The 26,887-nt window shown below is 47.7% G+C and overlaps 1 protein-coding gene across 1 annotated transcript in view; it reads left to right on the forward strand.

Moving 5' to 3' along the window:
- LOC102446363 (syntaxin-binding protein 4-like) overlaps positions 1–26,887 on the forward strand; it is a 107,521-nt gene that overhangs the window by 10,854 nt on the left and 69,780 nt on the right. Inside the window, exon 2 of the mRNA XM_075899243.1 lies at positions 22,282–22,355. Coding sequence (XP_075755358.1) covers positions 22,282–22,355 — 74 coding nt within the window. The remainder of the gene's footprint in view (positions 1–22,281; positions 22,356–26,887) is intronic.

Consider the following 26,887-nt stretch of genomic DNA (forward strand, 5'->3'; position numbering starts at 1 on the left):
TCATCTCAACCTCAGAAGCTGTTCAAGGAAGGAAGCTAGAGCCTTTTGTTTGTCCACAATAGCCACTTAAACTAAGCAGATCCATTTCTAAACGGCTGAGAGATTAGACTCCAATTATATAAAGGCAGAGTTTCTGACTCTTCCTGAAATTACAGCAAGCTAGAATAGCAGATTAACCTTTTGCTTTGCGAGAGAAGGTTGGAGACAGAAGAGCAAGGATCCCGAATGCGAGGGCAATCCCAGTCAAACTGGACTGGAGGGCGGGGGCCATTGAGGAACAATAACTCGAGTAGCTTTGAAAGGAAAAAGAGCTTGTTAATGCTTCCAAAAACGAGAAATTTACATTCAGTTAATCTTGATCTCAAGTCAACACATCCGGTGATTTGGACTGAAGCAGATGTTGCTACATATGGTACTTTTAGAGTGCTTGTCTCACTTGGCGATATGGGTGCTACACAAACAACCTTGTTACAGTGGCGCTAGTGGATTGTTTGCCCTCTCTCCAAACTTTGCAAGAGAAATGCTTATCCTCCTAAAAAATGTCCTCTTTCTATTTATCTCTTGCCAAGGGATGGTGTGAAGGTCAAAAATATAACTCGGCTCAGCAAAGAATTAGATCAGGACACAGAGGAAAGGTCCATCAATGCTGGTACTGGACAACAGGGGTGAATCACTGGATAATTGCTCTGTTCTGTTCATTCCCTGTGGAGCAGCTGGCATTGGCCACTGTCAGAGGATGCTGAGCTAGATGGCCCATTGGTCTGACCCAGGCTAGATCTAAACTATCGGGTTTTATCGGAAAAAGCTGTGCAAATTGTGCGTAGCTTTTTCTGATTGTTTTTCAGGAAGAGGCTTTTCTGCCATTTGGCCCTGTCTGGATGGGTCCAAATGGCGGAAAAACCTCCTCTTTTGGAGGAGCCCTTATTCCTCGTGAAATGAGGAACACAGGTCTCCCCGAAAGAATGTGTTTGCTCTTCCCTGGATGCAACAGGGTTTTTCTGAGATACCGGAATCTGATTATGGTCTTAAAAAGGTGATTTTTATTAACAAAACAAAGAAAACACACTTGGTGAACATTGCTTGGTTGCTAGGTGTTACAGTGCAATTAAAAAGAAAGATTAAAACCACAGATAATTGCTTCCCTGGGATTCAGTTTCAAAGCAACAATGTAAGGGGAAGGGGTACCAAGGTTTAGTCCTTCCCTAGGCATGGATATCATTGTATCCTCATTGCCTGACTCCTTGGCTTAATTCATGTCTCCCAGCTCTCCTCTGGTCACATAAAGACAGCCACAGGCAGGTCACTGCTTCTAATTCAAAAACCCACGCTCTATTTTCATTGGGAAGCCAGGAGAGCCACTAACACTTCCTGTTTCCCTAGCATTCCTGGAGACGCTTTAAAACCCATTAGGATTCACAGTCTGTGGTTTAAACCCTTACAGGCAATTTAGTTAACGGAATGGCTGGCCTGTTCAGAAGAGGGTACTGCCCCTCCCATTCATCACAATACCAAAATGGGGAAGAGGCATTAGAAGAACTCTCTCTAGCCAATTTAGCAGATAAAGGCTTTAACAAAGATCTAGGGCTGGAAGTTGAAACTGGACCAGTTCAGATGAGAAATAAGGTACAGACTTTTAACAGCGAAGAGAATTCAGTTTACCAAGGGCTGTGGTGGACTCTCCACCACTGAAAACTTTAAAATCAAGACTGGATTCCCCTCCCACCCTAAAAAGCATGCCCCAGTTCATGCAGGGAAGTCCTCTGGCCCGTGTCAGGCAGGAGGTCAGACTGTAAGACCAGAAGAGATCATGATGAGTACTTAATCTCTGAACCCACGGATTTATTTTTAAGATAGTGTGGTGAATGCCGCACAGTGTGTTGTAGTTCTGACTGAGCTGCAGCCTTTCACAGGGAGGGGAAGCAAGTCTCCTTGGGACACTTCCAAGAGAACTCCTGCAAATGAACTACACCAGATAGAATGGCCATGGCCAAAGGCAGCTGCAACCATTTGGTGTTCATTGCTCCTTCCCTGACTGGGCACATCACTTCAGGCCTGGTGAGACTCCTCTCTTGTAGGTGTTGTCTTAGTGATGGCTGCCATCTTGGCCAATACAGCAGGGATTGATGTGGAAGCCTCCAGAGCTAAAAGCCGGAGTTGCCCTAGCTTGTGTTTAAGTGCTCTAGGAGCTGGAATAAATTTGTGTCCCCTGTGAGAGAGGGGGACTTAGTTTTAAGGGGTTTAGCTGGCTGACGGGGATCTTGGGATTTACCTCAAGCAGCTCACATGCATTACCAACAATGGTCCTGTCTTCCCTAGGATTTGAATGTGTTAAGTATGCCCCCTAGTCCCTAGTGTAGACATGGCCTGAGGAAACACCAGTGTGGGTTGGAGGGTATTTGGAGATAGAGCTGGTTTCTGGATCCAACACAATTCTGTGTGTGTGTGGGGGGGGGGGATAAAGGGGGGGAGCCTATACATATGGAGGAGAAAGTTGGAGGCCCACCTTTCCTCAGAGTTCACCTTCAACCCTGATACCCCTTAAGAAGAAGAAACAAAGTGAAGTGAAAGATCCCTTGGCTTCTCCCAAGAGAGATCACTGGTGAGGGAGGATGCCTCCGGGTGGGAAGAAGAGAGGCTATGTGCGAGAGGGATGCAAAATTCTGCTCACTGTAACAAAATGGGACATTCCCCAGGCAGGAAACCAGCTCCGCCCCAGCAGGAGTCTGCTACTTGCTGCTTTACCAGATGCTCCCGTGTGCACTTGGGCTAAGTTGGGGCTAGTTTGCTGCTGGAAGACAGCTAAGAGCGTGGGGCTGGTTCACAATCTGCCTGCCCTGAACAGTACGTTCTGAATTCTTCCCCCTGCATAGTCCTAAGCAGGGCAAGAGAGAGATTTCTTTATTTTACTGTGTGTCCCAAGTGATCAGAGCAAATGTGGGAGACGGTGAAATACAGCATCTATCCGAAAGGTTGCGAATCCAGAATTCCAGACCATGTGGGACTAGTTTTGTCCTTAGAAGGTTTTGCAAGGACCCATCCACAGCAGACTTTCCCTGTCAGTAACTTAAAGCTGCACTTCCCGTACGCTCCTTTCATTGCTGATCTGGAAAGACCACCTGGGACCAAGAGATCTGTTTTCAGATTGGCCGAATCCAGCTTCTGTAGAGCCAATCTCCAAATAGCTGTGAATTTTTCTTCTCTTGGGCTTTTTCCCTGCTTTTTCCCTGCAGTGCTGTGAGTTGATAGGAGGCCTGCCTGTGGTAAGGGCCGGCAGGATCAGGCCCTGAGCCCTCTGCCAAAGCAGAAATTGGCTTTGGCAATCATGTCTCTGACAAAGCTGGAAGAGGTCATTACTCCTGATCCGCTCTAGCTGGCTGTGAGGCTGGCCATTGGGAGAATGTTGCTAGAGTGAGCAGGTCATGATTTCTGGTGTCTCTAGAGAGCATGGGGTTATTTACGCTATGGAGCCCATAAATCCTGGATTTCCCTACACAGCTTTCTCAGGGAACTGAAATCTCCTGACCAGCTCTTGATTGAGTGGGCTGCTATTCCCAGCCAAATGAAGCTGCTGGACCGTTATCAATGACACAACCCATTAGGCATAGTAATTGGCTTTACAATACATACACAGGCCTCCTGGTCCTTAGAGAGAGTTTGACACTTTGCATCTAGGCCTGATTCTCATTTACACGAACCCCTTTTTCCACCTCTTGGGCAGTGTAAAGGGGCCTTAAAGAGTAGTTTACTTGAGTGTAAATGAGAATCAAACCCATGGGGACCATGCTCCCAGTCCTCCTGGCTCTTGTGAGCAGCTGTGTGAGGGTCTGAGGCTTTTCTGTTGTCTCCAGTCTCTCTCCTAGGTGGAAAGGTAGGGGATGGGAAGGGCAGGCCAAGCCGAGTAGAAGATTAAAGCGGCACACACGCAAACTGCAGCAGAGAATAGCCAAGATGAATAACATGCTGTTGCTACGAAGGTCATGCAAATTTCCTTCCAGTGGCTAATGTGGGAATACCGGGGCCATGACCAGCCATGTCATCCTGCCCTGCTGACTGTGCCACCTAATCTGATAACAGATTGGGTGATTAGAGAGCTGGATGATGCGAATAGCCGTAGTTATGGCAACAGAGAAAAAGAGCACAGCCCTTACCGGAGGTGTGCTTTTAGCCGCGGTGCTGCTGGGGCTTTTGGACTCAGCTCTCTGCACAGCAGGTGCTCTGTCGATGAAATGAACGACTGGCAATGGTCACCAGTCATAATTTTATTCCCTCCAAATATGTTGCTGCTCTCCAACCTGCTTTGTTGCAGCACGCCGTGCCTTGCAGCCGCCTGCCCCACATGCGGATAAATCTGATCATCTAAATACCTCAGCTGTTCTTAGGTAATCGAACATTTTCAGGAGGCATTGCAAGTTTAAAAATCAGGACTTTGTTACTATGTCATGAGCTGGCGTTTGTCTCCAGGAACTGCTCCGCTGGCTGTCAGAAGCCCCATACTGCTGTCAGCTGCTGGAGATTCTCCATTGGCTAATGTGGTAGGGACCTGGTCTTTTGGCATTCTAACTCTGCTGTCTCTGTGAAGTTTCTAATGACCTTGCTGTGTCATAGTGACAGCAGGGAAATCCTGGGCAACCAAAGGTTTGTTGTACTTTAATCAGGTTAAATTTCACTTGGAACAATTGAATTAAGATACTTAGCTCATTTGTATTAATTTGTCTGAAATTGTTCAGTGAATAACGTTTATGAAAATATCTCAGAGTCTGAGCTGCTTGCAGTATCTTTTCACCCACTCACGAGCAGACTGTGTTTGGAATTCGTCACTGAATATTTGTGACTGAGCACCCATGTCAGATGGTTGCTGTTTATTTCATGGGTGACAGTCCTAGTCTTTGTTCCAATTACTTCTGCTTCAGTCGTAATTTAATTCTGGTTTTTATCACAAAACACATGTAGGATCGCAAGTAAAAGAATTTCTGACTCAGTATTTGCTTTCTACAGGCTGGCGCTCCCTGGTCTGGCACCCTCGGGACCTGAGTGGTCCCGAACCACAGAATTTGCTGGACCAGGGGAGGTCAAGGCTCCTCTTTGGGCCGTGGGCGTCCCTGGAGTCTGGGCTTCCCTTCCCGCAGCTGGCCCCATGCTGCGACTCCCAGGATCAGCCTCCTCGGGATGAGATTCCCCCCAGCCGCCACCGGCCCCTCTATGTCGGGGTTCTTGGCTGGGGCGGGGCTTCCTGTTGGCCCCGCTTCTGCTGGGGTTCTGGACCGGGGCTTCCCTCTGACCACCAGAGGCCTGCTCCTGCTGGGGATCCCCCTCTTGGCTGCCACTGGCCCTGCTTCCACTGTGGTTCCTGGCTGGGGATTCTCTGCACCCACCGCTGGGGTTTCCGTCTGGGGCTGGTGATTCCTTTCAGCCAGGGCAGGGGCTCCCCAGCTTGGGGCTCCCCACGGCTGGACTCCCCACCCACTCCAGGACCAGCCCCTGCTAGCTCAGCTGGGGCTCCCCAGCAGGGACTCCCAGCTGGTTCGTGCACCTTGCCTCCAGGGCTCCCTTTATTGTATCATCATCAACAGCTGCTTCTGCAGCACCTGGGCCCTTCCCAGCCCTTATGGGAGAATTGTAGAATATTAGGAAGGGTGAGACCAAAGGGCATGACTCCGGCCCCTTGTGTTTAACAGAGAACTCTGCCGCTGACATTGAATATTGCTTAACCATCCTACAGGATACTATTGGAGGGATCCGGGCCCATGGAGAAAATTTGGGGCTCAGGTACATCATGTTTGCTGGGCCCCCATCCTGTATCATTTCACCCCTGTTACAGATGTTTTGGACAGGTCCTTGAGCTTGGTGTCCTTGTACAGCTGTCCCCTTCTCTCCTCCTCAGCCCTGAGGGATCTAGCTTTCTAGTATATTCTGTAGGGTGAGTGAAGCCACCACAGGTTGGATCTCTCTGGTCCGGCACCCTTGGGACCTGACCGGTCCTGAATGGGGGAATTTGCTGGACTAGAAGAGGCCCCCTGCTACTGACTGCCTAGTAGGGATGTTAAACATCGGTTAATTGAATAGTCAAATTCTTATCGGTTACTCGACTATTCTATAGCCCCTGATGCATAACCGGGCCCCTGTGCTGGTCTCAGCCCCAGTCCCGCTGGGCTCCGAGCCGCCAGCCCTCTTGCCACTAGGGCTCCCAGCCAGGACTGTCTGGTCCAGGAACACCCATGATCCTGCTGGACCATGGATGTTGCCGGGTGAGGGAGTCCTGGTTTTGGGAGGTCCAACCTGTATCAAAAGGTGACTGCTTTGGTGCTTTGCCATTCATGCATCTTAGAGCGAACCACCCCCACTCCCTTACCCCTGTCTGAGAGCCAACAAAATCCAGAGCCTTAGCTGATACAGCTCTACGGCGTTAAAGACACGGTGGAGAACTGGGCTACCTGCGCATATGTATGGTGTTGAAATGGAAAGATTTCTCTTACCGGCGTGTGGCGGCATGGGGCTGGTGACTTTTGTGGTAGCCCTGCGCAGGAGAGTGGGGGCGACATTTACTTCAGTTGTAAGTTTCACTGAGAAAGATAGGTGTACACTTGTAAACTCACTTACTAATGTTGCTGGCCCAAGGTATCAAAGGGAGACAAGCAAACTGAATTCGTTCAAACAAAAATGCCTCTTGACTCAGCTCCAGGACTAGGTGAAGACCATGCTTGGAAACAAGATCAGTGTGCAAAGCAGAAATCAGTAAACCAAAACCAGTGTGTCACAAACTAGGCTGTCACCCCCTCTGAGGCCTTAAAGACTTTGGGGAGACAAAGAGATACTGAAGGGAGCTTCGCCGTCATGGCTGTCACCCCACCATCGCCTGTGACTATGCGACTTTGTCATCCTCATCCTGAGAGAGGCTCTGATCAGATCAGGCCAGAGAGGGACCGGGATGATCTCTCTGCTTCTGCTGAGTCTCCAGCACCATCTAGGACAGTGGCGGGCGACCTGCGACCCGCATACAGCCCATCAGGGTAATGCGCTGGCGGGCGGCAAGATGGTTTGTTTACATTGAGCTCCCTGTGGCTGTGGCTTGCCACCGATCCTGGCCAATGGAATGTGTGGGAAGAGGCAGCCTTCATGTCCCTGCAACCTGCTGCTTCCCACGGCTCCCAGTGGCTGTGAATGGCGAATCGCACCCAGTGGGAGCTGGGGCGTAGGGTGGCATGTCTGTGGACACCCAGTGTAAACAAATTGTCTCGTGGCTCGCCAGTGGATTACCTGGATGGGCCGTGGGTTGCCCACCATTGCTCTCGCTCCCTCATGGCTGCCCCCTATGCAGTGTGTTAAAATCCCGAGCCTTCGTCATCCTATCCTAAAAATGTCCTAACCAAACCAGGCCGAAGAAATAAGAGACCCAGCTGACGTCGCCACCTCTCCTACCTTCCCTTTGCCGTCTAAAATGAAATCAGACTGGAACATTAGCACCTGCTCCTCTCAACAAACTTCTGTTCTCCGCCCTCCAGAAGATAGTGATTTGCCATTTTTAAAACCAGCTGCAAATGGTCGGTCAAGAATATTTTTCCTTCTCAAAACTCTGGCTCAAAAGCAGGGCTTTTTAAAAAAAATTTACCGACAAAGTCACGTTTTATACTTTACATTGCAGACACTTTAACCGGTTTTCCTTTGTTTTTATTCAAATTGTTTAAATTTGTATTAGCATTAGCCATAATATTAAACACCCTAAACATCTCTATGTGCCAGACCTTGTGTAATATTAATCCATATCTAAATATGTAAGCAGGGGCTGAACTGTTGCTTGCTATCAGCCAGCTAAAAGGAGGGGTGGGTGTGCCCACTACAATTGTTTAGCTCTGCAAGGTAATTAACTGTTAACTGTTGATATGTAAATACAGCTCAGGAGAGAATATGAGGTGTGGCTATGTAAATCCCATTCAGCCTGGGCTGATGGAAGGTCAGTGTTGGAATGGAATGTGGAGAATTGTAAATAATTTGGGATTGTTGTGGGGGTCACTAATCATGCTACCCCTAAATGTGAGAACTGTAAAACATGCCACCAGTGCTTGCAGGAGAGACACCACCATCACGGTAAGAGGTCTCGGAGGAACAAGCCTCCCCCCTTCCAGAGTTGAGAGGACTGAGCCTGGGGGGCTTAGCTCATGTTTGGGTTATGAACTCTGTTTGTGGTGTTTTCCCCAAGTTAATGCCGTATGACTTCTCTCTGTTTCATTAAATGTTTCTTTCCTATACTCAGACTCAGTGGGGTAGCATTGCCTCTCAGAGGCACCCAGGGTGTGTGAATTTCCCAGATTACTGGGTGGGGGTTCGAGCCGGTTCTGTGTGAGATGGACCCCAAGATATTGAACCCGGCCCTGGTTACTGCCAGGCCTACCCGGCAGAAGGGTTACAATAATATTAACACCGTTAACCCGTGTGTTCCAGCTGTACTAATACGACAAGCCCAGCGGTACGTGCTGTTAAGAGTATTGTACTGTGACAGACCTGGAGGATCAGCGGTGGGAGGGAGCAGGCCAGCCAGCAAATTGGCAGCACAGTGCAGAGAACCAGGCTCCGAGGTCATGCAGTGAGGAAGCAAGATGGCTGACTCTGAAGCGACCGTCTGCTGGGTGGGGCAGCGGGGAGACAGTCAGGTCTGAACTTCTGACTAAGTAATCACCTCAGGTCAAGGCATGTCAGGCCACCGACTGGGTGAAGCCCTCAGTCAATGGCTGGCAGCATTTCTCTGTGTTGCTTTCCTTCTCCCTGGTCTGACTGTCATTGCTGGTGCCTGTGTCGTTTCTTTGGGTAGGTCGCTCACCTCTGCCCCTGTCCTTACTGCTGTGTGTTGGAGTGTTTTCTGTTCTCTCTGTGTCTGTCATACATCCCCCTCCTCCAACCAGCCAGCACTGAGAGCAGGATGTGGTCACTTGCCCGTGAGCAAGAAGACCGAATGTGTCTATTCCTAACCCAGGTAAGTATGACCAAGCAATTCAGCCTTTTTTGGCCTCCTCGTTTGGTAGGCCCTGAGCCGGCGTCCCTGCATGATGTGCCTTTTTCCTCTTCCTACTGCTTGCTCCGTAGAAGCAGGGAAGAAAGGAAGCTGGAAGATGAACAGAAACGAAGAGGTAAAGACTGTAGAGTCTCCCCCACCCGTAGCCTCAAGATTCTGGGGCAGGCAGAAGAAACTGCCTTTGGGACAAGGCAGTATCCTCAAACCTTTCTTCAGTTCCTCCCCTCTTGTGAGACGTGGTGCACCCCAGTGAGTGGGGTATTGGACTGGGACTCCAAAGGACCTGGGGGGGGGGGGGTCTATCTCTGCTGTGTGACCTTAGGCATTTCACTTTGCCTTATGTGTGTCTCAGTCTCTCCATCTAAAATCTGTGACTGATGATGCTTCCTTCTTTGTAAAGTGCACGGAGAGCCCAAGATGAAAAGCGCTGTTGATAGCTATCGTAAAGCCGTGACTCTGTGCTCAAGGTGTGCTTTTGGGTACCCAAGAGCCTTCTTTTCTCTTTGGACCTCTAAGGTGCACACTTATAGGGGAGGCGGGATGGGGGGTCCTTATGTCTATCAGGGCATTTTCCTTAGGGAAAGGGACAGCCATCTCTAGGTTCTGTTTTGGGGATTCACTTCAGGAACTAGACTCTCTAGTGATAACAGTTTACATCAAGAAGAGCGCATGTTTATTCTGAGTTGGACAACCTATTTGTTCCAGCAGTCTTTGCGTCAGTCTAGTAAGAGACTTAGAACGAGTGTTGGAGGCAGCTGAGCATGACCATGTCCAACTATGACTTCCCACCAGAGAGAGGAATTCCCACCAATGGCTTATTGCCCAAGGCCCCAACGTTTTGGACCCTGGGAATCTGATTGTGCCTGCTGAGTTGGACAGTGAAATCTCCCTGTCCTGGGGAGGACAGGGTACAGTTTCTTCAGGCATCATCTCCCATGGAAAAAGCCTTATGTTGGCTAGGATCCAGAAGAATTGCTTGATTGGTTTGCAAGAGAAACTCCAGAAGAACTTTTAAAAAATGCACTTCCAGAAGGAGAAATAGCAGAGGGGGAAGTATACGTGATGGCATCTCTGCCTGTTTTGGTGGAGTTCAAGAAAGGATTTAAATGAGGGATGTGAAGGACTAGTCGACTATCTGATAAGCAAATGCTTATTGGATGGTTGACAGGACAGTCGAATAGTTGCTTCCCCCCCTTGCTGCCTCTATCAGATAGAGGCAGCAAGGGAAGGGGAAAGGAGGGGGTACAAGCTTGGGGCCAGACCCTGGGCTCAACGCAGCGCTGCTGCTTTGAAATTCTGTGTGCAGCCCAGGGCCAGGTGGGGTGTTCCCAGGCTGCACGCGACGTTTCGAAGCAGCAGCGCCACGTGGAGCCCAGATCAGTGGGGGACTCCCCGGCTGACCCTGGGCTCCGTGCAGCGCTGCTGCTTTGAAATGCCACGGAGAGCCCGGCATCAGGCAAAATACATCGACTATTCGATTAGTCAGTTAGTCAATACTTAACATCCTTAATTGAAACTGGGCCCCTCGAATGCCCAAGTTGTGACATTATCCACTGGACCTTGCTCTCTTCAGCTGTGTATGGAGGTTGCCGGATTGGTCACCTCTGGCTCTGTTACAGCTGGCCTCCTCCACTCTCAGTGCTGCTTGGCTGTAGAATGGGGCGGCGGCAGAAATGGAGAGATGAATGACAAGGAGAAATAACTGACTGTTTACTTTACTTGTCATAGTCCTCCTCTTCCCAATCCCTCTGTCCAGCTTGTTTGTGGAGTGTGGGCTTTGCCATCTTCTTCCTCACACCCCTGCTTTTGGCAGTGATCAAAAACTGATGCTTAAGAGAGCGATGCAAAACCTTCCTCCATGTACGTAGCCAAATGTGCAGGGGGTTGAGCTCCTTCCTAAATGTTCAAGGAAGAGATACGGAAGCAATGTGGCTCTGGACTGTGTTTTCCTTAAATGACAGTCTTTTTTTGCCTTCTTGCTTCCTGGGAGGACAAGACAATTCAACTGACTGACTGCCTAGGATGGGGGAAGAGAACAGCTATAACCAGTAGGTAACTCTTTCTTTCTGTGTTTTCCTCTTGTCCCCATGTTAACCCCTTTGTTTCTGTCCTTGTTTTTTGGAAAGTTTTGTTGGGAAACGCACAAACAGCTTCTTCGACGTTCCACTCTAGTTTATTTTTTTCATGCTCCTCTTATAAAACACTTGTCATTCAAATAAAATAAAACAAATCTGGTTGGTAGGTTTTCATTGAAGAACATTTTTTCATGGGAGTAAATAATTTTCATTGAAGCTTTGTGGGGGGGTTTTTCTATGGGAAACAAAAGACTGAGTGCAAAGCTAAGCACCTGCTTAGCCACTTTCCTAAATCATGGCCTTAATTAATAAACTTGAGTCAGCCATCCCATTTTATTTAACTTTTTAAAATAATCTGTTTTCATTTTCCTGTACAAAAGAAGACAATCAGGTATGTGTAAAAGAAATCAACCCCCCTTAATAAAATGGTTACAGCTGAAAAATGATGACAGTCTATTTCTCTATTGCATCATTTACAGAAGTCAAGTACTTAAAAGGAAGAAAATGATGGCTTATGCAATAAACCACATTATTCTTAATGGGTGTCAAGAAGCACACATTTTATCATACCACAAGGAGCTTAGTTATGATGTCAGCTGTTTCAGCTGGTTATTTGATAACTGAAACTCCTTGGGAGTGGGAAGGTATTAAATATACAAATTATATATATATACTTTAATGCCACATAGGGATCAGTTCAAATACCAATCGACTTGCATAATGAATTGTGATTTCATGCCATCAGGAAACAGTGTTTCCTAGTGGATAGAATATTGGGCAGGAACTCATGCGATTTGGGTTTTGGTTCCAGCTCTTGCCATAGGTCTGTTGGGTGACATTTATGTGCCTCAGTTTCCCCACTGTAAAACAGGGAAGTTTCCCCACTGTAAAAAGAGGGGAAGGTGATATTGACTTCCTTTGTAAAGTGTTTTGATGTCTACTGATGAAATATGTTAGGAATTACAATTGTCATGACTACACTTTTGCTTATTTTAAGCTACACATACATACATTATTCTCAAGGAATCACAATTATGGAAAAGTAAATATGACAGTCAGTGACGACGTATATTTTCTGTTGATTGATAACACTTATCATGCAGAACACTTTTCATGAATTGATCTCAAAGCACTTTACAAATGTGGGTAGGCTTTATCCTTCTCCCTTTACAGATGGGGAAACTGAGGCACAGTGGGGTCAAATGACTTGCCAAGGGTCCCACATGCTGAACCAGTGCACAGATGAGAATAGAATCCTGGGGTCTTGATTTCTAGCTTGCTCACCGGGTCATAGGAGCATGTTTAATGTATCTACATTTTTAAAAAATTAGAAACTGAAATAAGGATAACAAACAGGAATAATATTATAAAAACACTTGAAAAAAATCCCTTGGATTTCAGGTTGATGGGGTGTGATGAAACATGATTTTCTTTGGGTGGGAATATTTTGCTTGTTAAGCTGGAGGTATAAGGTTAAGGGGGGCCTTTTTCTTTTCATTTTGTTGGCCTTTTAAACAGTTTGAAGGGGTTGGAAATGGTGTGATAACATTATCATTACTTAGTGACTAACAGTTCTGGGCTTTTTTTTAACCAAGCTTTTTGTGTTTGGATCTGGATTTTTTTTTTACTGCCTTCTTGAATGCTGAGAGATGAAATACTGGGAGATTAACTCCTCTGGTGTTTCAGTGAATGAATAGTGGAAGTATTTTAAGACTAACAGATCTGAAACTGGTATGCTGAGGTGCCCCTCAATCCCAAATAAAATTCATGGGATGGGTCCCAGATCCAGGCTTCAAAGACCCCTGGACTTTTGGAGCCTTCATCATGGTAGGTAGGAAATTTGGGAACCAACCACAACCATATCTCCCCTTTCCCATCCCAAATACCATGTTGTGTATGGTAGGGTTGCCAGGTGTCCGGTTTTGAACCAGACAGTCCAGTATTTGAGCGTTCTGTTCGGGAAACAAATTGAGAAAATAGAAATGTCCAGTATTTTCTAAATAAGATGAAATGTAGATTGTGACGTAATGTCAAGCGTGTCTGGTATTTTCGTTGAAACCATCTGGCAACCCTAGTGTAAGGGGGTTTCAATGGATGTGGGAAACATTCCTCCTCTGTACTGCTAAGGCTTGTTAACTTTACAAGTGATAGAACAGGAATCCTGCTTTAACTGGGTTTAGGGTTGCCAGATGGTAACCCTAAAAAGGGGGAGACCAAAGTTGTTGAGCAAAAAAAAAAAAATAAAAAAAAAACCCAGCATGGTCCCTTTAAGAAATGCTTTTGAGGCATTTTGGCCTTAACAGGCTGCCAGGAGCTGGCTGCCATCTTGTCTTCCTGCTCCCGGCTAGACAGCTCCCCTGCAGAACCAGGTAAGCATCTGGTATTTTCACCTCCTGGCTGGAAAAAAAATCAGAAAATACCGGACATTTTAGGTGTCCAGTATTTTCTGAATTTTTATACAGGATAGGAGGCAAAAATACCGGACTGTCCGGGTTAGGGTTACCAGGTGCCTTCAAAAAAAATACCGGACACACCTGATCTCAGATGGAGCGGGGGGACTGGCCGGGAGGGGAGCGGGGCTGGCCAGGAGCAGGTGGGGGAGGGAGGGAACCGACTGGCGGGAAGCAGGGCTGGGAGGGGGTGTCGGGGGCAGCGGGGCTGGCCAGGGGAGATCGGGGGTCGGGGGCAGCAGGGCTGGCCGGAGGAGATTGGGGGGGGACTGGCTGGCGGGAAGCAGGGCTGGCTGGGGGGAGGGGGTTGGGGGCAGCAGGGCAGGCCGCGGGAGATGGAGGGGTGGAACTGGCCAGCAAGAAGCAGGGCTGGCCGGGGTGGGGGTCGCGGGGATTGGAACTGGTCGGGGGAGATCGGAAGGAGGAGGGGGGCAGAACCGGCTGGTGGGAAGCGGGGCTGGCTGGGGGGGGAGAGAGTCGTGGGAATTGGAGCCGGTCTGGGGAGATCGGAAGGAGGAGGGGGGCAGAACCGGCTGGTGGGAAGCGGGGCTGGCTGGGGGGGGAGAGAGTCGTGGGAATTGGAGCCGGTCTGGGGAGATCGGAAGGAGGAGGGGGGCAGAACCGGCTGGTGGGAAGTGGGGCTGGCTGGGGGGGGGGGAGAGAGTCGCGGGAATCGGAGCTGGTCGGGGGAGATCAGGAGGAGGAGGGGGGCAGAACTGGATGGTGGGAAGCAGGGGCTGGACTGACCCGGGCGCACACAGATCCCGGGGTGCTGCCCGTCCTGTACACAGTCCCGGTGAAGCATGAGTGAGTCCAGCCATGGGGATACCATCCCGCCCCGGCCCCGCCTCCCCCCTCGCGTAGTTGCGTACTGCCTAGCTGGTAGACACGCTCACGCAGAGTGTGTGTGTCGACCAGCCAGGCAGTTCGCAACTACGTACTGATACTCCTGATAATAATAAAACGTACCTAATTAGAAAATACCAGGCATTTTAAATGTCCGGTATTTTCTTAATTATTTTCCTGGGCAGAACCCTCAATTACCGGACTGTCCGGTTCAAAACCGGACACCTGGCAACCCAACTGTCTTTAAAAAAGAACTAGGCCAGTTGATGGAAGCTAGGCCCATCAATGGCTATTAGCCAGGACAAGTAGGGAAGGTGTTTCCAGTCTTTGTTTGCCAGAAGCTGGGATGGGCGGCAGGGAATGCATCACTTGGTGATTCTCTGTTCTGTTCATTCCCTCCGGGGTACCTGGCATTGGCCACTGTTAGAAGATGGGCTGCTGGGCTAGATGGACCTTTGCTCTGACTGTTCCTACTTGCAAGTAGGAATAAGAGATCCTCCGGAATAGGGCTTTATTCCGGAGGATCGCGCCAGTCTGGACGCTTTTTTCCGGCTTTTCCCCAAGCCGGAAAAAAAGCGGCGGCCATGTTTATTTAAATCCCCCGCGGATTTCCCTATTCCAAAGTTCTAAATTAGCATGGCTATTCCGAAGAAGGGGCCAGTGTAGACACAGCCTCCTAGGCCAGATTGGCATAACTCCATTGGCTCCAATAGTAGGACATATCTACTGACTTCAAAAGACCTTTGCCAACTATACCAGTAGAGAGTCTGGCCTGTGAACTACAGAAGGTTAATTTTATGCCACATTTTATTAGCAATGTTTCAGGGGGCTGCCTGCAACGTGTAAAACAAGTCGTGTAGTAAGTCTTAGCAGCAGGATAGAAATGCTCTGTTATGATGATTTTGGAAGATTATTTGTGCATTAATGGATTTGGAATCTGATTGTTACCATAACCAACAGGAGCATAAAAGGTCTAAAATATCCATTTACAAATGAGTTGTTGTAGCAGTCCTGCCTGAACCAGCCTCCACCATCCAGCCATGTGTTTTGCTGTCTGGGGAGGGAGAGCATTTTTGGAAGCTTGGGCAAGGATTACAGATGAGTAGAGGTCCAGTCGGTAGGGTGCTTGTGTGGTACTTTGCGGATCTTGGTTCAAATCTCTGCTCTGCCCCAAAACATCATGTGTCACATAGTCTCTTTGTGGCTGTTCCCCACCTATAAAGTGCTGCTAACAGCATTGCTTTAGCTCACAGAAGTGTTGTGATGATAAATGTACTGTACTACAGATTGGGAGTCACTCATACTTTAATAATGTGGCCCTATAAGTACCTAAGACATTTAGATAGCTGGAAACATTATTCAAACAGCCATCCCTTACTCCCAGATTCATTTTGACCACTCAAGCAAATCTGTAGTCACTACACCTGGTCAACATTTTCTGGGTTTTCATCTTTTTGACAAGGTCTTTCATAAAAAAATTAGGACTATGTAGCACTTTAAAGACTAACAAGATGGTTTATTAGATGATGAGCTTTCGTGGGCCAGACCCACTTCCTCAGATCAAATAGTGGAAGAAAATAGTCACAGCCATATATACCAAAGGATACAATTAAAAAAAATGAACACATATGAAAAGGACAAATCACATTTCAGAACAGAAGGGGGATGCGGGGGGGGGGGGGGGGAAAGGTAAATGTCTGTGAGTTAATGATATTAGAGGTGGGGAAAGGTAGATGTCTGTGAGCTAATGGTATTAGAGGTGATAATTGGGGAAGCTATCTTTGTAATGGGTAAGGTAGTTGGGGTCTTTGTTCAATCCCTCTTGCCTCTTTTTTAAATAGCAGTGACAACTTTTGAAAACAATCCACATTTGTGACTGTTTTCTTTTGACCTGCTGTCGTATTGACACCCGAAGTGTTTACTGGCTCTCTTGAAAGCTCTTTGTGGATATAAGACTTGCCTAGTCAGCAGGAAGTAACAGTATCATGAGCCTTTGGGTGACAAATCACTCAGCCCAGGTAGCAAATGCTGATTAGAATGTCCTCTGAACTATACTTGTGATGAGATGAGGATGTATAAGCCATTTGCTAAATAATTCCCAGTTTGCTTATGGCCATCAGAGCAGAATACTGGAGAACCAGAAGCAGGAAAGGAAGGTACCAGAGAAATGAACCCAACACTACACATTTCTCTCTCTTGAGCTGTCTACACTGCCAGGTTTTTTCAAATTAAGTTATTTCAGAATAATAATTCCCGAAATAACTATTTCAAAATAGCACATCTACCCTACAGGGAAGCCTCAAAATTAGTCAGAGGCAGGCTCCCTTAATGTGGATGCGCTACCTTGACTTAGAACCCCAGGAAGCACTGGGGAGTAATTATTTGAATGATTCTGGGGAGTAGTTATTTTGAAATAGCGGCAGCTGAGTGTCCACACTTACCCTATTTTGATATAGCAATTTCGAAATAGGCGTTATTCCTCGTAGAAAGCGGAATAAGCCTGTTATTTCAAAATAATTTCAAAATAACGGACTTGCTGTGTGGACATGCACCTTGTTATTTAATAACGCTGTAGTGTAGACACGCCCGGGAGTTCCTATCCACTTCCAACACTGCCCAGTAGCAATGTAGTCCTGCACCAACTGACATTCATTTTCCCACTGAATTTAAAGCCAAACTCCCAATGATTTTAACATGAGCAGGGTCAGGAAAGGAGACTAACGGGGGATATGATAGAGGTCTATAAAATCATGAGTGGAGTGGAGAAAGTAAATAAGGAAAAGTTATTTACTTGTTCCCATAATATAAGAACTAGGGGCAACCAAATGAAACTAACGGGCAGCAGGTTTAAAACAAATAAAAGGAAGTTCTTCTTTGCATAGCGCATAGTCAATCTGTGGAACTCCTTGCCTGAGGAAGCTAGGACTATAACAGGGTTTAAAAGAGAACTAGATAAATTCATGTAGGTTAAGTCCATTAATGGCTATTAGCCATTAGTAAGGAATGGTGTCCCCAGCCTCTGTTTGTCAGAGGGTGGAGATGGATGGCAAGAGAGAGATCGCTTGATCATTACCTGTTCGATTCACTCCCTCTGGGGCATCTGGCATTGGCCACTGTCGGCAGACAGGGTACAGGACTGGATGGACCTTTGGTCTGACCCAGTATGGCCGTTCTTATGTTCTTATGTCGGCCCTGAGGGTGAAAAGGAGCATGGTCTAATGCCCGGCTTGCCTGGATCTTGCCTCGAAGGCTTGGGGCTCCTCCCCAAAATGGAGGAACTGGTGCTCCAGTCCTGTACCCCTCTCCCCCGACTCTGGCACCCACCCTCCTTCCCAGACCCATCAACCCCCAACCCCATTCCTGCACCCTCCTTCCTGCCCAGACCCCACACCCCAAACCCGCTTATTGGCAGCCCCCCTCCCACACACTGAACTCCTCGTTTTTGGCCCCACTCCAGAGCATGGGGGGACCCATAAAATCTACTAACTCAGGCCCCCCTAGACTCTGGTGGGCAAGGGGAATGTGGATTGTTTTTTTTTTGCTTCTCACTTTTGTGTGACCCCCAATTTATTTTTCTGTGTGTAAGCAGCCTGTGACCCAAAAAGTTTTCCCACCCCTGGTCTAATAGTTAAAACAAAAGATTTGGCATCCCATCAGCTATTTCAAACTCTGCCATGAACATATTGTATGACATTGGCTTAGTCACCATAACCTTTGTGACTCACTTTCCCCAGCTGCACCTTGGGGATCACACTGCTGCCCTACCTCTGCAGATTGCTTTTAGAGCCTTGGATGAAAGAGACTATTCAAGGGCAAATTATCCCTGTACACGCTCAGCAGATATTAACACAGCCAAAGTTGATTTACTTGGTATTAACTGGGCAGAGCAACAGCCCACATAAGATACTAAAGAGGGAAAAACTGTAAACAGCGCAGTATGTTATTACTTTCAAAGCTTTGCAGCAGATTTAAAGCCTTCAGGGACATTAGCAACATGTCCTGGCTTCAGTGCTGAAGGGCAGTGTTTATGCATTGGTTATTTAGGGGATATTCCAAACGCTACACAATACAAAGCATGAAATAATTACAGCACTACTCTAATTATGGATGAGTAGCACTGCTTTGAGGAGGGGGAGGTGTGTGTATGTGTGTGTGTGGTTGTCTTTATTGCTTGCTCAGCAAGGCACTTGCGATAGGCCACACTGGTTTTGTTTGGATTGCATAAGCTTTAATCTAAAGGTAGAGATGTTTTTAGTTGATCTGTGTTAATAATGTTGGGTGGGAATTAACATGCATACGAGAAGATCATGTGACCTCTCCCCCTGTTCCGTCGCTTTATCGGATTCCTGCCAAAGCAGAGTGGCTAGAGGCTTGGCTGGGCTGGACTCTCACAACCCAAGGATCGAGATGCCAGCGATCTCCGTCCTTTACAAAGGTGCCGTCATTATTAGCAGGTAATCCTCACGAGCAGTGAAACTGACGAGACGCGTGGGGCTGGTTGGAAGAAAGGAAGGAAATTGCATGGTTGGGCTGGGGTGCGTCGGAGCCTCTTTGGGGGCAAATCCAAAATTGCTGTCTGTGCTCTAGATTTGTAACGCCAGTCTCATACCAACTGGGCAATGTTACCTTTCAGTTTGGGTTACGAGTCATTTTCCCAGGGCTGGAGGAAAGGAGTGTTCCTTGGGTTTCCACGGAAAAGTGATTCAGAAAGGGAGGGGGGTTGTGTGTCTCTTCAGAAAGGGCTGAGACAGGGGATGCAGGCAGACAAGATCAGATGCACTGATGTTGTGAATAATGAGCTCTCCTGTTTGACCGCCCGCTCTCCTGTGGATGCGTTTCCTTCCTGCAATCCTGCCAGTGCGTAGGAAGGGATTAAGGACAGAGAACTTTTTAGAAGTCCTGCACCTCTAGTGTGAGACCCTCTTGTGCTCAGGGCTCTTTGCTCTGAATTCAGGCCTCTCTGCTCCTTTGTTATGCATTTTGTATGATCCAAAAATGTGTTCCCCCTCATGTTAATGCTCTGCGTGTTTGGCTTTTTGCTAACATTTGGGAGATCAGATTCAGGGAACATTTTGGGGTAATCAGCTATTTCATGAAACCCCCTACCCTGACGTTATCTTTCAGGTTAAAAGTCATTTTCCTGACAAACAGGCACTTATCCAAGAGGCTGCAAAATTCCGCATAGTAACTTTAATATGCTTAATTAAGACCATATTATGCTGAATTAAATTGGTATAGCTCCATTGAAGTCCATGGAGCTATTCTGACATGCTAGTTGATGTTTAGCAAGTGCTTTGAAAATGTAATGTATTAAGTCTGATTAATGTGCAACTGAAGTAGGAGGGATGAAGAGTTTTTGACTGGAATGTAAAATTGGATTGAAGACTTATTTTTGGTCTCTGAGATGTAGTTCTGAGGTGTGCTTCTGAACGGCAAGAAGGAACTTGGATTTAAATCTTGGCTGTCCCTATCGATTCAATTGGAAAAACACAGCATTACTCTTCCCATAAAACTGGTTGGGATTAGATCTGGTCAACAGGCTTTACTGTATCCACTTCTGTCTTTTTGCTCAGACCAGCCTACGTCAGTTCTGATGATGAATCGTGAAACTCTCGTTTTTCCTCCACGGTGACCATTGGGAACAGGAGAATGTTTGGAAAAAGGCTGAACTGGAGAGGCCTGGGTATTGGGTTGTCATCTGGAATATGTGGACACTTTTGGCTGGGTTAGATTAAAGTCCATACACGCCCATGTTGTAGTGAAAGTAGCCCAAAGGCCAGGAGGAGAGAAGGGACCATATTTTTAAGTAATTCGGAGCAGGGCTTGAGTAATCCAAATTAAAACCCTGTATTTCTTGGGCAAGTTGAATCTAATACCAAAGCGCTCTGCAGCGCCAAGTCATTTGTAAATAAATAATTAAAGGCAGACATTTCAGAAGTCTTCAGCCTGGCTCTGCTCCTACTGAAGTCCATCCTGCCCCAAATGTCTCTCAAAAACCTTCATGGTAGAGCCTTGAGCTATGTAGGGCTTGGGGACCCCAATCTCTTGTAGTGCAATTTATTGGTAGAGCATTGTCCGTGTCAGGGTCCTGGATGATGGCATGTCCATGTGACCTTATTTATGTCTATGCTGAAAAGTCAGAAGGCCTGGATCTCTACCTCTATGCCTGGGAGGAAGTCAGAGGCTCTGTGGAATATACGAGGCCGCTTGTCCCTTCCAACGTGTTTTGAAATTACCTTGTTGATATGTTTTACGTTTCTACATAATATCAGCTTGTGTCTGCGGGTGGGAGTTTCAGACTCTGGAGGTCTAGACCATCTGACTTTTGACTAGAGATGGTCAGAATGTTTTTGCTGGAATGAAATTTCAGCCAAAACATTGTGCTGAGATGCATTCATTTCTGGGTGTGCTTGTTGGGAAGCAGGTGGGATGAGAGAGAGTCTCAGGACTTTATAGTCAGAAGAGACCATCAGAATCCTCTAGTTTGACTTCCTGCACATTGAGGTAGTGAACTTCCTCACTGTGATGGGAGGAAAGGGGGAAGCGTGGAGATTTGATTGCAGTGGGTCTGGGATGTGAGAGACTAGGTCCTTGCTTTGCCTATCTGGGCTGATCTGGGATGAACAGCTCTGCTCTAGCTCTGGGAATTGTGCTTGGGTCTCCCAAGCCCATGTTATACCCACCTCACTACAGTGTACGATTGTTTTCCCCAGCGCGAAAACATTTGAACACAAACATCAAAAGTCACCACCAAACAGAAGTGTTGTCCTCTAGTCAGCTCTGATTAGGTCACTGCTCGTCTGTGCTAATTAGGTGTGTGTTTTAAAACCCTGGAGCTGAAATCTCATCCACCTCTCACCAAATCCCTTCTTTACAGAATGAGTTGATTTAAACAAACTGTTGACAGGAAACTTATGGGACCATTGGTTCGAATTTGGGTCTAATTTCTACACTGATGTATATCTGGAATCATCCCATTAGCTAGATTGGTGTTATTCCACGTGGATACAGGTGTCATTGAGAACACAAACTGGCCCATCATATTTAGGGTTGGCAGATGGTTTCAACGAAAATACCAGACACGCTTGACATTACATCACAATCTACATTCCATCTTATTTAGAAAATACCGGACATTTATATTTTCTCATTTATATTTTCTCAATTTGTTTCCCGAACAGAAAGCTCAAATTCTGGACTGTCCAGTTCAAAACCAGACATATGGCAACCCTAATCATATTATGTGTGTGTGCATCTGTCTGTCCATCCACGTCTGTATGTATATGTTAGTTTATGTCTGTGTAATTTTGTAAGGTTTTGTTTTTGCTCTCTGCTAGCATAGAATTGTAGAATCCTAGAATCTTAGAAGTGGAAGGGACCTTGAGGGGTTATCTGGTCCAGTCCCCTGCACTCATGGCAGGACCAAGCACCATCTAGTAGATACTTATATAGCCTGCTCTTAAATACCTCCACTGATGGGGATTCCACAATTTCCTGGGGTAATTTATTCCAGTGCTTACCCATTCTGACATTTAGGAATTTTTTCCTAGTGTCCAACCCAAATCTCCTTTGCTGAAATTTAAGCCCATTGCATCTGGTCCTATCATGAGAAGTTAAGGAAAATAATTTTTCTCCCTCCTCCTTGTAACACCCGTTTAGGTACTTGGAAACTGCTATCATGTCCCCTCTCAGTCTTCTCTTTTCTAAACTAAACAAACCCAATTATTTGCATGCACCTCATGCAGTGGAGAGTTTGTGTTTTTTGAAACTCTGTTTTTGGATGGTTTTGTGGGAAGAGATTGTCTTGATGGGGTGGGATGGGGTAGGGTGAGATGAGGGTTTCTAGATTTGTCTGTGTGTATTATTCATTTTAGCGTCTTCAAACTGTATCTGGTTTCTCTTCCAGGACATTGATGGGACCCTATGGAATGGATCGGACAGCGCATTGCATTGATTTCTATGACTGTGCAAATGGGCTGGGTGAGTGTTTTGTGTATGTGCAGCCATCACCTTGGGGTACTGGAGAAAATGCACCATCAAGTTGAGCTTCCAACCTCTTGAGTGGCTTTTCCTCGTGCAGGTATAATACAGAAGACTGTGTCTTCTTTTGAACCACTTCTGGAGAGTGTAAGGCAGTTATACCCTTAAGTTAGTGCTGGTCTTGTGATTAATACACGCAAGTGGATAATGAGCCCTCGGTTCTAGTTCCTGTTCTGCCACAAATTTCCCAGGTCACCTTGGACAAATCACTTAGGCCCAAAATTTCTAAAATATGTCTACTAATCGTTTTGTTTACCTCCATTTTTGGCGGGCCAGTCAGAGACAACTTGATGTCCCAAGTGGGGCACCTGAATTACTATTTGTTAAATGTCGGTCTTTGTGTCTCCATGCCTCAGTTTCTCCACTTGCTTAACAGGGACAGAAATATTTCTCCACGGGAGCAAAGCTCTCTGGAGGAAAATAATTTTGTAACTTTATTGTTTGTGTTGTATCATAACATCCAGTGACAGGTAATTGAAACTAGACAAATGCAGACGAATAACTTGCCCACTGGAACAACTTCCCACTGGATATGGCGGATTCTTCCTCACATGGAGACTGTAAACTAAGAAGGGCTGTCTCTCCAGAAGATGCATCCTATTTCAGTCAGAAGTTATGAGTTGCTTTTGTTGCAAGGATCACTGGGAGAACTCTTCAGTCTGGGCTTTGCAAGAACGTACACTAGGTGATCCTAACGGTCCCTTCTACACGTAAAATCTCTGACTCTCTGGAAACAGCCAGGTTTTGGCATTGGGTGAATCAGACACGGGTTCAAGAGCTTCCTAAGAATGATCGTGTTTCACGGAGGTGACATTTCAGAGCAGTGAGGAGCAAATGACCTTCTGCCCTTAGGCCTTTAAGACTAATTGGAATACAACGCTGCCCCGAACACACAGCTGGTGCTGAGACAGAAGCTCCCCTTGGCTTCAGTGGGGACAGGGAGGCCAGCATAGAGTGAGTTTGAAACCCCACTCTCCTTGAGCGTCTGTCCGGCAATGGAGCTGCCACCAGGCTACTGCTAGGGCCCCCCTGAATTCACAGCCTTACAAAACATATCACGGACCATGAAATCCGATGTCCTCCTGTGAAATCTGGCCTTTTGAGTGCTTTTAGCCTGTATTACAGATTTCACGGGGGAGACCAGCATTTGCTGAGCCAAAAGGGAGTTGCAGGGGGATCACAAGGTTATTAGAGGAGGGTGGCAATCTCATGACCCTTATATCTGCGCTGCCTTCAGAGCTGGGCAGCTGGTGAGCAGCAGTTGTGATGCAGGCCTTCTGCCATCCTGCGCTGCTGCTAGCACTGCCTTCAGATTCCTGGCCAGCAGCTGCCACGTTCCAGCTGCCCAGCTGTGAAGGCAATGCTGCTGCCAGTAGCTGCGCAGAAGTAAGGGTAGCAACACTGCAACCCTCCTGATTCACTGGAGGGGGGACCCCGCTGGACTGGCCCATCCCCATCCCCTACCTGCTGGGGTGAGCCCCACCGTAGCCAGACTGCTCCTCGTCTCCCTCCCTTAGACCAGCGGCTCTCAGACTTGAGCTGCTGTCCATGGCTCAAGCTCAGCCACTCCCTGCTTCCTCCTCCCGTCCCCGCAGGGAGCCTGTGATGGCACACCAGCCCCACCCACCCACCCACCGCAAGGCTGGAGTGCCAGTGTAACCACCACCAAGGCGGATTCGAACCTGGCATCTCGGGAGCTGACTATAGGAGCCTCTACCCACGAGCTAAAAGCCAGCTGGCTCCCAGCCCATGCTGTAGAGGTCTCTTGATCTTAACTGTTGCAGTGGTCTAGGTGCCACTTGCAGTACTCAGTAACCACACTAGGGCTGTGTCTACATTGGCATCCCTTTCCGGAAAAGGGATGCTAATGAGACACATCGCAATTGCAAATCCGCGAGGGATTTAAATATCCCCCGCGGCATTTGCATTTACATGGCTGCCGCTTTTTTCCGGCTTGGGGATAAGCCGGAGAAAAGCGCCAGTCTAGACGTGATTCTCCGGAAAATAAGCCCTTTTCCGGAGGATTTCTTATTCCTACTTGAAAGTAGGTGCTCCTGGCCAGGCACCATACTCCCAGTCTGCTCCTGCACCTCAGTCCTCCCTGTCCTTCCCCCTTGCCCCATGAGATTGGAACATCAGAGGAGTGAGGTGTCTCAGCTGGGGGCCACATCAGTGAGGATTGGAGGTTTTTGGAGGGTTTTTTTTGCTTCTCACTTGTGTGATCCCCAACTGATTTTTCTGTGGGCCGGTGGCCCCAATCCATAAAAGGTTCCCCACCCTCCCATAAATACAGAAAACATGGAAACCTTTTGTGGTGGACATAAATTAATATATTTTAATTTATTTAAAATGAAGTTTGGTAAACTAACATGAGAAAGTTAAAATGCTTCACCTGTTTAATAATTTAAATTAAACCATTCTCCCTAGCTGCAGCACTAGCAAAATGGTTCCGATGTAACTATGGCGAGTTTCCATTAGCAACTGGTAGTCTGTGGAAAGGTTTGCATTGAGCCAGGTGGGCCCTGGGCCAAAAACTTTGAGAACCACTGTCCTAGACCCAGCCTGCCTGCACTGGGGAAAGTCAGAGCAGTGTCTCTTGACTGAAAGATGCTTTTGTTATGCCTCATGCAAGTTTCTGGTAATCCAGCTCTAGAGCCTGTTAGCAGCGAACATGTCATGACTCTGAAGTGCTTTGTGACACCTGCCGTTGGTAAGGTAGGACAGAAACCCAAATTCTAGTCTAGTCTTGTGCTTATTATTTTCTGAAATGGAAAGACTAGTCCACCTGCAGCCTGGAACGCCGTCTTCGACTGAGGAGAGTCACCTCAGTAGTTACGACTGGTGTGTGTAAGTGTGTGGGGAGGTATATTCTGCATAGGAGCATAATATCTTCTAGACCAGAGCCACCCCGTACATAGAAAGGTTCGGGGCTGGTACTGCAGGCCCTGTGCTTTTGAGGCCACTATGGCCGCCCCACCTGTTCTATGTATGGGAGGGACCTGGGGGATTACGGGAGCCTGGCATGGGGAACAGCAAGGGTGCCCCCTCCCCCCCCAACATTGTGGCGGGATCTAGAGTGGCCCAGCAGCCCACTGGGCTCAACTTCTCAGTGGCAGTGGGAAGGGGAGCACCCCAGCCCCAGGGCAGTGAAGCGGGGCTCAGCATGCCGGGAAGGTGGCACGGCAGGGAGGAGGGGAGCAGGCTGCTGGGCCGCTCCGGACCCCGTCACCATGGCGATGGGGGGGTGACCCATGCTGCTGCCGCGCCCAGCTTGGGAGAAGGTGTAATGGGGCAGAGCGGGGATGTGGCTTGGGGAACGGGCACGGTCTGCAGCAGGGGGGGTTGCCCTGGGTACCACTGTGGGGCGCTGGGGGTGAGGGGATTGCCCCAGCCTCCCCTCCCCTTTTCGGGATGGCTCTGATACAGACAGATTCTCAGCTGGTGTACTTAGCTAGAAAATATTCCCACCCTGTTGAGTAAACAATTTTTTGTTCAAATTTCCATGGAAAATGTTGAGAGTGTTTTTCAAAACAAAACAAAACAAAACAAAACAGAAATCAAAGTATTTCAGCCAAAAAGGGAAATACGATGATCCTGAAAGGCTGCTGTCGGGCATCATGGGAGTTGTAGTTCTTGTGCCTCATGCTTCCATTCTTCTCAATGAGCTGGGCTTCCGGGTCAGACCACGTCTCCCGTGATGCACTATTCATCTCTTGGTGAGAGGAGGCAGTGCCTGATGGCCATGGTACATCACAGCAGATTAAATCTGGCTGAGGAGCATGAGTCACTGGAATAATAATTCACATGAGGCACTATTTCCGAACCAAAATATTTTGGCGTTTGGTCACTTGTCAGTTGTTTTTCAACAACCAAATAAATAAATAAATAAATAGAAATAGACATTTTAAATGAAAATATTTAGTCAAAAAATCAATTTTCTGTTAAAAAACAGCTCCGATGGCAAATTTTCAGCCAGCCCTTTGAGTCAGTTTATGCCAGTTTACACCAGGTGAGGGTCCAACCCATTTGTTTTGAAAAGATGAAGCTCTTGGCTAGGTTTGTGTGCTGGGTCACACGTGACACACCACAGAAGATGTGGCCTGAGCCAGTGGTTTTCAAACGATATGTCACGACCCAGGACTGGAGGTGAAATGTCGGGCACTTGGGTCTTGTTGCTGCAGGGGGAGCAGGTGAGCAGCTAAGGCAGCTCCCTGCCTGTCCTGGCACCACAGACTGTGCTGTGCCCCAGAAATGGCTGGCAGCAGGCCTGGCTCCTAGGTGGAGCGGGGAGTATATAGGGCTCCATGCACTGTCCCTGCCTTAGCACTAGCTCCACACTCCCTTTGATTGGGAACTTGCTGCTGGCTGCTTCTGGGGGTAGCATGGTCTGTGGTGCAAGGATAGGCAGGAAGCTTCCTTAGTCCCCTGGTGCACCGCTGACCGGGAGCTCCTTTAGGTAAGCCCCTCTTGCT

This window comes from Pelodiscus sinensis, chromosome 16, assembly GCF_049634645.1.
Source record: "Pelodiscus sinensis isolate JC-2024 chromosome 16, ASM4963464v1, whole genome shotgun sequence".
Taxonomy (NCBI): domain Eukaryota; kingdom Metazoa; phylum Chordata; order Testudines; family Trionychidae; genus Pelodiscus; species Pelodiscus sinensis.